Source organism: Lithobates pipiens, unplaced genomic scaffold (assembly GCF_037356315.1).
Source record: "Lithobates pipiens isolate NorthernLeopardFrog02 unplaced genomic scaffold, aLitPip1_a1.2 Scaffold_10, whole genome shotgun sequence".
Taxonomy (NCBI): Eukaryota; Metazoa; Chordata; class Amphibia; order Anura; family Ranidae; genus Lithobates; species Lithobates pipiens.
In genome coordinates, this window is record NW_027507686.1 from 230,615,071 (window position 1) to 230,627,870 (window position 12,800).

Genomic DNA, 12,800 nt, shown 5'->3' on the forward strand with positions numbered 1-12,800 from the left:
TTTTAGCTGGTGTCATGAAGGTTGGCATATAGTTGTGAAGGGCGACCCCCCCCAGGGGTTATTGTCCTGTGCGCCCCCATTGGAGAGTCACTTTCCCAGCATCAGTGATAATCACACAGATTGGAGGTCCAGAATGACACCAGAAGAGGTGATCTTTCCTCCATCCAGTGACACCCCCCCACCACCCCCAGGGGAATCCCCTTCATAGGTCATGTGTGGAGCCCAAAACTGTTGGGGGGGGGGGTCACATCCCAAAAATGTGGTACAGCAGAAGAGGCCAGACAGAAGGGGGACTTGGAAAGGCACCAAAACAAACAGGATAAATGTCAGACACTGAAATGTTATATAATTACACAAAACCCTTCATGGGGGATGGGAAGACACATTACTTCCTCATTGTAACCAAAGAAAGGTCTGTGTACATCTCCCCGCCTGCACAGATCCCTCCTCCCCCCTCCTTCCCGGAGATGTGTAGTCGGTAGATGACAGGCAGTGTGGAGGAGATGAGAACGGTCCGGGTCCCGGGATCCCCCCTCCTCCACCACCCCGTGAACCACCTGCGACCCCGCCCCCCCCCCCGCGCACCCCGCTTTCCCCCCGGCACTGGGAGCCGCCATGTTGGATGCGGCCTAGTCCATGTGCGACAGCCCCGAGCTCGCCTGAGACAAAGAGCCGGGAGAGGAGGAGACAAGTGCGGCCAGAGCCCGGAGCCTGTCAGGCTACCCCGATCACCTCTCCCCCGCCCCGATCCCGAATGTCATATAGCCGGAGCCCCACACGTGTCAGAGGCGCCCCCCCCCCTTCAAATGTCACCGAGATTTCTGTACACCCCCTTCCCCCCTCATCAAATGACAGATTCCTGTACCCCCCCCCCTTTCAATCCTCACTGAGATGAAACACCCCCCGCCCCCATCAAAATGTCACCGAGATTTTTGTACCCCTCCCCCCCCCCCCCAAAATGTCAGATTCCTGTACCCCCCTTCAATCGTCACTGAGATTTCTGTAACACAGCCCTGCCCCCCCAAACGTCATATTTCCAAACACCCCCCATGCCCTATTTCTGTACACCCCCCCCCCCCCCCAAAATGTCACTGAGATTTGTCCTCCCCCACTGAGCTGAACCATAAGGGTCATTCTCTCCCCTCCCCCAACCTACAGCTTTCTGATGCAGTGGGTTATAGTACATTGCAGCACAGGTGTATCTGGGTATAAAAGTTATGACCTGCCTTCTGTAAAACCAGGCAGGTGCCCACACAGGATTAAAGAAAAAAACCATCAAAGGTCCCTTCACACCATTGGGTGCATGGAGGCCGGTTTTTATTTTTAGGGTGTATGTGCATTACACACACACGTGTGAAAGGGCCCCTTCAATAATTTCATCTATTATTCCTGCCCCTTCTAATCACCCATTTACTTTACTACAACCTCAACACACACACACACACACACACTTTCCTTACAGATCTCTCAGCCAGCATAGTATGGCAAGTCACCGTAGACTTCTACAGGCCATCTCCCAAACCAGCAGTCAGGTTTCATAGAAGCCCATCTATAAAGAAAAGTGCCGCAATCTCAGCACTCCGGCTCTCCTACAACCACAGCTCCAGGACCGACAGCACCATGACTCCGTGATAAAGCAATATATCATAAGAAAGTGGTTGTAAAGTTGTTTTTTAACCTTCATGCATTCTATGTATGAAGGTGAAAAACCTGTGTGCAGCTCACCTCTCAGTCCCATCATGATCCAGCGATGCGCATGACAGCCTCAGCTCTCCAGAGACATTGGCACCCACTTTTGTAAATCACAGCCAGTGAGCCAATGAGAGGGGGACAGGCCTGAATCCTCTGCTCAGTGTCTGAATAGATGTTTAGAGCGGCGGCTCTGCTCAGGTGCCTCCACACCAAGCGGTTTGCTGTGGGGGCACTCAGCAGGAGAGAAGGGCCAGGAGCACCAACAGGAGACCTGAGGAGGATCTAGGCTGCTCTGTGCAAGACTACTACACAGAGCAGGTAACAAAAAATAAATAAACACAGCCCACCAAACACCCCTTTATTATTTTTTTTAACCATTTTACAAAAATGTAAACACAAAAGCCAACATTGCCTTACTTTACAATACCAGGGTTTAAAAGGGCAGTGTATGCAGCTCTTATCTCCATCTCCTTAGCTTAGAGCATTTAATTGATTACATTTTTATCCTCAGTGCTGTTAGCAATGACAGCTTGTGTTTTTAAAAAACAGTTAACTTTTCTAAGAGGAGGAGATTGTAAAATCAAACTAACCTAGGTGAATGCAGCATCGCTCCCCTACCAACACCAACACTGAGAACCGTGCGATCAAACACTTCTGATCACTCAGTTCTCCAGGCTCCCCTTACTGGGGTGCTGGGCTGTGGAGGGGGCAGCTGTCTCAGGGTCCGGTTTGCAGAGGGGCTGAGCCGGGTCCTGGTCCAGAGTTTTTGGGAAGATCCCTGATCTTTCCTGAGCCTGGACAGGCTCTGCGACATCAACCAACAGTGAGCTTCAGTCTGCCGTCAACTGAAACAGGTCACAGGAGTCCAGAAAGAACTGCCCACCTGTGATCCACAGGACAAGTACAGCCAAACAAGCTTTGGCTGTACTTCATGTCTTGCTGGTCACCATGTGGAGGCATAGCTAAAGTCCCAGTTGTATTATTGTTAATAGTGTTGGAAGGGCCTTACTTACACTTTTTACAAACTGACACACTATATAACACCTCATTCCTGTGCACAACTATCCAAACTAACAGGATTTAGAAACACTAACAAATTGAAGCTTTATCAATAGTTACAGCAGTTCCCCTCCCCCACCTCTATTTGGTTTACAGGTTTTGCATGAATAAAAGCTGATCGTTTTTTACTCATACCCCCTGCCAGTGTTAAGTGGTTTGTCTTGGTAATGTAAACTGATGCATTCTGCTGGAGAGTTTGTGCTGTGAAAAACTACACTTGCTGAGTCACCAGATGAAAATAGAAAAAAAAAAAAAAAAAAATTCAGCCAACACATTTAAGAACTGATAAGCTGTGATAAAATGTTTGCTTTTGGGTTCAATACTGCGTTAAATTACAACATACTGATAAAAGGACACCACAAACCAAGGTTTGAAGCCAAGTCCATGTACAATGGCAAAAGCTTCCCCCCCCCCCCCCCCCCTTTTGTGCTTCTAACAAAGTTCAAGTCTAACCAGTCTTTAAATGGCACAGATCGCTTCCTGAGCCTTGCATTAAAAAAATAAAAAAATAAAGTTAACTACTACAACCTAGTTTTCTTTTCAAATCTGCTGGAGCTCCAACAGACACTCATACAAGATCTATTGTCCTGTAAAAACACAGCAGCAATATAATTGCTAATTTCCCTCTTGAAATGCAGGGAGGGCCTGTCGGATCATGCAGGACAAAGTAGGTGCACAACAGAAAAACACGTGTTTTGTAAACATGGCAGTTTAGCAAACTTATCGCCTAGCAAAAAGGTTTTCAGATTTGTAAATGTTTACACAAAACGGAATACAGCAAAGGGAACAAAAAGTACGCTCCTTATATTTCCAGCACAAAAAAAAAAAAAAAATCACAGGGTGACAGTTATTACCCAAGGCAATGCTATAACCTGGGAAAACACAAGGTGTGGAGGACGACAACAGTAACAAGTGTGCTACCCGACAGGTTTAAAGAGCAAACATGTACACAACGAACACCAATACGGAAATGCAGAGCCATCGCACAGCAGGTACGTTTCAGAGCCTCATGACAGGATCAGGTTACTTGGCCTGCATGATCATTAATGTGCCAACAGACCCAGAAACTTCCAGTGAAAGTGGATCGCCCTGCCGTCAGTTCATTCAGTGGTGGGGAGACAATCAAAAACACAACCTTCTCACATTCCAGATTAAAAAAAATAAAAACTTGTATTCCAAAGTAATACAACTTTTTCCTTCCTTTAATTTTAAACAGCCAAATGTTTATTGTTCCTCAGTTTCAAAACTGAAAAGTACAAACCTTTTTCTTTTCAAGGTTCCGCAGCTTCTTATCGAGGACCCCTAGGATCTGTTTCATGGCCTCACTCTGTACATTCCCAGCACCGGTTGGTGCCTCGCCGGAGCCCGGCACAGCCTTGCTGCTTGTGGCTGAGGGCATCTAAGGGAGGAAAATAAAAAAATAAAATCAGAAGGTTCACACTAGAGGTCACAGCGGGAGTCCGGTGCACCTCCACTCACCGTTTCAGGTCCAATTTCAGCCTGAATTTTGGAACTGAAAACTGACCAAAAAAGACGCACAGGACTCCTGTGCAATTTGCACCAGAGGAGCCGCTGTGGAGATGTGGGAATCGAGTTTGTTTATTTTTCTGGGAGGGAAGGGTGAGGGATGGGGAGGATGACGTGGAATTGAGGTATGGATTGAAATATTATAAGACATAGCTGTTGAAGTTGTAGATATATAACGAAATGTAATGTGAAATCTATGGAAAGAAAAGATGAAAAAATAAAGAATTTATAAAAAATAAAAAAAAAATAAAGGGCCCAACTTTTTGCCACCGCACATATAGGTTTCCATAGGGGGGGAACACTTTAAACAGGCCTAGGGAGCCCCCTATTAATTACTATAGATCACAGTGGATTAGTGTGATGTCACCAGGAATAATGCTCATTTGTGGCCATTGGGAAGAATCCGCCCCCCTTAAAGTGCTTCTAAAGCCTTCAGGTTTTTCACCTTAAAAACGAGGAACTGCAGTCTTCTCACATTGGGGGTTATTTACAAAAGGCAAATACACTGCCTTTGAAGGTCCACTTTAATGCATTAAGGTGAAAAACCTTCTGTGCTTCAGTCCCCTCCTTCCCACCACCTTTTCTTACCCCAAGCCCGGCTGTCTCTCCCCACTGGACAGACTGATAGCAGTATGAGCCATTGGCAACCAAATCCTGTGACACAGGGGCGGAGCCGAGTCCCGCTGTGTAAATAGTTGCAACAGCAGGACTCTGAAGCGAGCCTGAATGGGAGCCCCTATGGAAAGCAGCCGATTTCGGAGCAGGAAAGTATCGTTTTTTTGTTTTTAAACAAAGGCTTTACAACCACTTTAAGAGAAGTTCACACTAACCCATTCTCTAAAAAGTGATCTGTGTGGATCACAGCTGAGATTGGCTGCTGGCAGGTACTTGTGTAAATGCATTCATTAACTGTCCCAAGGAAAAGAGATCCTACAGACAGACAAGTAGCCATTAACAATGGTCTCTAGCGTAGTGGCAGAAGCTGCTCATGGAACCCCTAGCAATTTCTGGAGAAATGTAAAGGTTCCACAGAACCCTGGTTGAGAAAGGCTGCTCTCAGGTATATTGCAGAGCTTTATAAGAGAACCCGTCCAGATGCACTGAGCTAAAAAAAAAAAAAAAAAAACAAAAAAAAAAAAAAAAAAAAAAAACACGAAAATTAAAGCGGAGGTCCACCCTAAAGTGGACCTTCCGCTCATCGGAACCCTCCCCCCCTCCGGCGCCACAATTGGCACCTTTCGGGGGGGGGGGGGGGGTGCAGGTACCTGTACAGCACAGGTATCTGCACCCACTTCCGGGATAGCCCTCTGCGGAAAGGGGCGTACATTACACTCCTTTCTGAAGGTCCCCCGCTGCCTGCTGGGAAACACACAGATCCCAGAGGCAGCGGGTCCATTCTTATCGCGCAGCGCGACTCGCGCATGCGCAGTAGGGAACCAGGAAATGAAGCCGAAAGGCTCCACTTCCTGATTTCCATACCCAAGATGGTGGCGGCAGCATCCGAGAGACGATCGAGAGATCGGCTTCGGGTGCCGACATCACGGGCGCGCTGGACAGGTAAGTGTCACTATTTTAAAAGTCAGCAGCTGCAGTATTTGTAGCTGCTGGCTTTAAAAAAAAAAAAAAAAAAAAAAAAAAAACGCTTTAAGAAAGTGGCACCAAACCCAAAAAGAACTAGGGCTGCAAAAATATTTGGAGAGTCAATGGCAGCCTGGAGAGAATGTGTCATCACATCTTCAGCAGTGCAAGAATAGCCAGAAGGGAGGATGTGCAGGACAAAAACCACATCTGCATGGTAATGAACTCTGGTTTCAGAGCACAGAGCGGTGACTGTGGTGCATAAATCCTGGTAAGTATGAAAAAATCCACTCAGTCAAATGGCTTCTTCAGTTCAAAGTTTAGAAGTAAAGAAGCTTTTTGGGTGAATTGCAAAACTTAATTGGAGAAGGTGACCAGCTACTACTGGCTATTGATGATCTGACTTTATTCTACTGCAGTAACATGTCAGCGCACAGGTTTCTTCAATTGGCAAAAAAAAATATTACTGAAGGGAATTGATGCTCCCCTATAGGGAGGAAGGTACAGTGCAAGCACTGCTGTCCTCATAGGGTGAAGACTATGGGGAGTCCTGGCACTCGTGTCAGATATGCCCATATTCCTGGTCTATTTGCAGGCTGGATCTTGTACAATAAGAGGTCTTATTGCTGGGGTTCCTAATGCAGCACCCACTGTGTATTTGAAATGCACCATCTGCATTGGGCAGCATTCACTTATAATATTCTGTGCCTCATCATGCCATGGTCTGCCATGCATTCATCCTAGTTCCCAGAGTTCATGAGTGCCAGGACTCCTCATAGTCGTCACCCTATGAGGACAGCAGTGCTTGCACTGTACCTTCCTCCCTATAGGGGAGCATCAATTCCCTTCAGTAAGATTTTTTTTTTTGCCAATTGAAGAAACCTGTGCGCTGACATGTTACTGCAGTAGAAGAATAAAATCAGATCATCAATAGCTAGTAGTAGCTGGTCACCTTCTCCAATGAAGTTTTGCAATTCACCCAAAAAGCTTCTTTACTTCTAAACTTTGAACTGAAGAAGCCATTTGACTGAGTGGATTTTTTCATACTTACCAGGGTTTATGCACCACAGTCACCGCTCTGTTCTCCGAATCCCCCCCCACTCATTGGAGCTCCTCGCTAAGAGGCCGAGCCGGGTGCTGGTCCAGGGTTGTGTAGATAACCCTATTGTCAGTCTTTCCCCAGCCTGGACTGGCTCTGTGATGTCAGCCGACAGTGGGCTTCAGTCCACTGCTTGCTGAACACGGGTAACAGGAGTGCAGAATGAACGGCACTCCTCTGATCCATAAGAATAGTACAGCCAAATGAGCTTTGTCTGTACGTATCCCTTAATGTCTGCCAATTCAAAAGGAAAGCAGTGGGAATTCAATTTTCCTTTTGCACCCTCGTCTTGGATTAGAAGGTAGAAGACTAGAAGTAGTCGTCCTCCCCGTGTCTTAGATTTCCCTTTACTTCCTGTCCTAAAGACAACAGGAAGTAAGGATATATTCCCCATTAAGGGTGAGCCACGGCATGTTCGCATGCTACATGTGCAGAGCCCGCCAGGAAGCCAGCGCTGTACTAATCACAGGCAGTGAGACATTTCCCAATCTCTGCAGCCGCGCATCAGGACAATGTCTCACTGCCTGCGATTAGTGCAGTGCCGACTTCCTAGTGGGCTCTGCACATGGGGTATGCGAACACACCGGAGCTCATCCTTATTTGCCATACAAGTGAAGAAGTCCACTTCAACAGATGTCTTTGTGTCCCCATGAAGCTCTTCCTTCTACTTCTGTTCTATTGCTCCTGCACAGCGCCAAAACGTTGCACTCTGTCTTATGTGATCACTCCTCAAATAAATCTTTCAGGCAATAATAGATCCAATGACGTGCTGGGGGATATTTGCATTGCTTTGACAAGCAAGCCTTCATGGTAAAGGGTAGAGAATGCCAAAATGTCCCTACCCTACACACACTGGCTGCATGCTGTGACGTCAGAAAGGGGTTAGGGGAACCTGCTTCCAGCAGAACCTTCTCACACAGGTGTATTACTCTGACACATAAACCCCTTGAAGTTATAGGACAGAAGACCCTACCCTGCCCCCCTCCACCATACCCTACCAGGCAAGACAAGCAGAGCTGATAATCTGGATGGATAGACATGGTGCATAGGAGGAGGAGGATACAATGTACAGGACATGCATGTATGATGTACTGTATTCAGGAAGGAAACAATGTCTATGGAAGGATGCAATGTATATAGGAGGACAAAATGTCTTGTATCAAGGTTACCAAGTATATAGAAAGTATACACTGGGTCTATATAAGGAAGACACTGTATAGGGGGGGGGGGGTACAATGTACTGTAAACAGAACACTAGGTCTATAGATGGATACAATGTACTGTATAAAGGAGGACACAGGATGCAATGTATATAGGGGAGGTACAGTGTAATGTGTATAGGATGGAATATTTAAAGAAGGATACAAAGTATATATAGTGCACTGTATATAGGATGTTATGTCTATAGAAAAATGTAATGTAGATAGGATTTAATGTATAGAGGAAATTAGGTCTACAGAAGTATACAATGTATATAGGACAGTATGTTTATAGAAGGATGCGATGTAATGTAATGTATCTAGGACAGTGTCTGTAGAATGATACAATGTAATGTATATAGGATGTAGCGTATATATAGAAGCATACAATGTAATGTATATAGGGTGTATTGTATATAGGATGGAGTGTATAGAGAAGGCTACAATGGGGGTTATTTTCTAAAGGCAAATCCACTTTGCACTACAAGTGCAGCTGCTGTAAATCTGAGGGGGACATGCAAGGAAAATAAAAAACAGCATTTTTGCTTGTACATGATTGGATGATAAAATTAGCAGAGCTTCCCCGCAGATCTACAGTGACTGCACTTCTAAGTGCACTCTCGGTGCAAAGTGAATTTGCCTTTAGTAAATCAACCCCAATGTATATAGGATGTAATGTCTATAGAAGAAGAAGGATACAATGTATATAGGATGGGATGTCTATAGAAGGATACACAATGTAGTTTATATAGGATGCGATGGATATAGAAGGATACATTGTAATGTATATAGGATTTAATGACTATAGGAGGATACGATGTAATGTATATTTTAGGATGGAATGTCTATAGAAGGATACAATCTAGTTTATATAAGCTGTGATGGATATAGGATACAATGTAATACAGTGGTCATCAACCCTGTCCTCAGGACCCACTAACAGGCCTGGTTTTAAGTATTACCTTGGGGGAGATGCAGACTAGAATACGGCAATCACTGAGCAGCTAATGATATCACCTGTGATGTATTTCAGTTATCTTGCAAACCTGGCCTGTTAGTGGGCCCTGAGGAAAGGAGATGACCACTGATGTAATGTATACAGGATGGGAGGTCTATAGAAGACTACAATGTAACGTATATAAGATGTAATGACTATAGAAGGATACAATGTAATTTATAAAGGATGTAATGTCGATAGAAGGATACAATGTAATGTATATAGAATACAATGTATATGGGAGGTGATGACTATAGAAGGATACAATGTAATGTATATAGAATACAATGTATATGGGAGGTGATGACTATAGAAGGATACAATGTAATGTATATAGAATACAATGCAATGTATATGGGAGGTGATGACTATAGAAGGACATAATGGGCATCCTATGAGGGTTAACCCTTTGTGTCCCGGTGATGGAGCGCCCCCCCTGATAATGGCCTCCATTTCTCCTGACCTCTCCCCCTAGGCCGCCCCCCTCCACATAAAGAGCCCGATCCACCCCGGGACCGGAAACGTGTCCGCTCTCCCCCCCACCCACCGGTCACGGACCACTTCCCTCCCCCGCACCTTCCAGGGTCTCCGCAGTGGTCGGTCACGGGGGCCTGAGCGCTGCTCGCGGTGTGAGGTTAGAGAGAGAGGAGTCGCCGCCCCGCCACTGCCGCCTCACCGAGCTAATGAGGCCGAGGCACAGGAAGCGGAGGGATTTACACGGCCGGGGGCCTGAGCGGGGCGGCCCCGGCGGCTGCCTGCCCAGACTACAATGGAGGGGGGCACATGGCGCGCGGGTCCTGCCCTCGGTTGGGGGTACTGGGTGTTTCTCAGGGCGCCTACCTTTCGTTGCTGGGTTTCGGGATGAGAGGGGAAGGGAGAGGACTCTTCAGGCTTTGGGAGGGCAGCCTAAGTGAACAATGCAGGGCTATGAAGAGAGGGGAGGGCCTTCCGCAGGGGGGCGGGGTCAGCAGTCAGGCTGGGAGGCTGTCCTGGATAATGCCTGATCCTGTGCTGTGCTGAGTTCCTGGAAAGGAGGAAGTGTGATGTAATGAGAGTGTAAACATCACACACATGAGCACTGACTGAAAAATAAATACAAAAAAAGTGTAAAAATATCTAAAACTTTATTTTTCATTGTGGGTGGATTAGGGGAGGATTATAACCTTTCTTGGTCATGTGTCCCATTGGGGAGATTTCCCTTCACTTCCTGTCCCATAGCCAACACAGGAAGTGAGAACATCCGTCCAAAGTAAGGGAATTCACCAGAGCTACTGTCCCCCATTGGCAGATTTCCCTTCTGCCTGTCCCGGGGACAACCCAAAATTTGGCATCTTTAATTTTCACAAATAACAGTAAACCAGACAAAAAGAGGTGATATCTCCCTACACAGACAGCAATAAAACCCTGACATGGGTTCTAATCCGTCTCCACTCTGTCCAAAACTACAGAAAACGTTTTGTCCTTAGTTGTACTTCAACAGCGTGGCGATCGGTGGTGCGCTGTGTTCCCTTGGACACGGAGCATCATAAATCACTGTAAAGAGCTTATGACGAGGCTGTTTACTATGTAGTCAGCTGTGTCCAATTACAGCTGATCACAGTGTAAATGGGAAAAGCCAGTAAGCGGCTTTGCTCAGCGGGCATATCTGCACTGACAATCAGGGCACTGATCATCAGGGTCCTGATGATCAATGCAGCCCTAATAGTGCCCACCAGTGATGCTTATCAGGGCTTCCTCATCAGTGCCGCCTATTAGTGCTGCATATTATTGCCTCCTTATCAGTGCTGCATATTAGTGCCGCCCTTAATGTGCAGGGATTTCCCTTCACTTCTCGTCCCATACCCTCCTATCAGTGCTGCATATTATTGCCTCCTCATCGGTGCCACCTATCATTGCCCATCAGTGCTGCATATTATTGTCTCCTCATTAGTGCCACCTATCAGTGCTGCATATTAGTACCTCCCTTCATTTGCAGGGATTTCCCTTCACTTCCTGTCCCATACCCTCCTATCAGTGCTGCATATTATTGCCTCCTTATCAGTGCCACCTATCATTGCCCATCAGTGATGCACATTATTGCCTCCTCATCAGTGCCACCTATCATTGCCCACCAGTGCTGCATATTATTGCCTCCTCATCAATCAGTGACACCTATCATTTCCTATCAGTGCTGCATATTATTGCCTCATCATCAGTGCCACCTATCAGTGTCCATCAGTGCTGCATATTATTGCCATCTAACATTGCCCATCAGTGCTGCATATTATTGCCTCCTCATCAGTGCCCATCAGTGCTGCATATTATTGCCATCTATCATTGCCCATCAGTGCTGCATATTATTGCCTCCTCATCAGTGCCACCTATCATTGCCCATCAGTTCTGCATATTATTGCCTCCTCATCAGTGCCACCTATCATTGCCAATCAGTGCTGCATATTATTGCCTCCTCATCAGTGCCACCTATCAGTGCCCATCAGTGCTACATATTATTGCATCCTCATCAGTGCTACCTATCATTGCCCATCAGTGCTGCATATTATTTCCCCCTCATCAGTGCCACCTATCAGTGCTGCATATTAGTACCTCCGTTAATTTTCAGGGATTTCCCTTCACTTCCTGTCCCATTCCCTCCTATCAGTGCTGCATATTATTGCCTCCTTATCAGTGCCACCTATCATTGCCCATCAGTGCTGCATATTATTGTCTCCTCATCAGTGCCACCTATCATTGCCCATCAGTGCTGCATATTATTGTCTCCTCATTAGTGCCACCTGTCAGTGCTGCATATTAGTACCTCCCTTCATTTGCAGGGATTTCCCTTCACTTCCTGTCCCATACCCTCCTATCAGTGCTGCATATTATTGCCTCCTTATCAGTGCCACCTATCATTGCCCATCGGTGATGCACATTATTGCTTCCTCATCAATGCCCCCTAAACCCTGCATTATGTATGTAGCGCACCCCCAAACTCTGCACTATGTATGTAGCGCACCCCCGAACTCTGCATTATGTATTTAGTACACCCCCGAACTCTACACTATGTACGTATTGCACTCTGAACTCTGCACTCTGTATGTAGCGCAACTCCAAACTCTGCACTCTGTATGTAGAGCACCCCTGAACTCTGCACTATGTATGTAGTGCACCCTGAACTCTGCACTATGTACGTAGCGCACCCCTGAACTCTGCACTATGTACGTAGCGCACCCCTGAACTCTGCACTATGTACATAGCGCGCCCAGAACTCTGCGCTCTGTATGTAGCGCAACTCCAAACTCTGCACTCTGTATGTAGAGCACCCCTGAACTCTGCACTATGTACGTAGCGCACCCGACCGCCGCACGTAGTGCAACTACGAACTCTGCACTTTGTGTATGACGTGGCGTACCAAGGGGGGGGGCATCTGCCCCAGGTAACACACATTGGAGGAGGGTGTCAGGCCCTGCCCAGGGACCCTAGATGCATGTGGGGCCCCTGTACTTTACCTGTCATTGCAACTTTGTAAATAGTTGATCCAATTAACACAGAGCCCAGAGGTGTGAGGGATACTGTCTGTGACACCCCCTATCATCTCACCAAGTTAGGCTGTCCCACGGGGATGTTCACTATCTCCCGAGGCAGCCGGAGGTGGTGGGTGGGGTTGGGGTGT

General features: G+C 46.7%; 1 protein-coding gene across 1 annotated transcript in view; it reads right to left on the minus strand.

The window, feature by feature from the left end:
- Positions 1–10,148, minus strand: part of CAPRIN1 (cell cycle associated protein 1) — a gene marked incomplete in the record, with an annotated part of 21,089 nt that extends 10,941 nt beyond the window's left edge. Inside the window, 2 exon segments of the mRNA XM_077462805.1 lie at positions 4,013–4,150; positions 9,992–10,148. Of these exon segments, the coding sequence (XP_077318931.1) occupies positions 4,013–4,150 (138 nt within the window).
- Between the last annotated feature and the right edge of the window lie 2,652 nt (positions 10,149–12,800).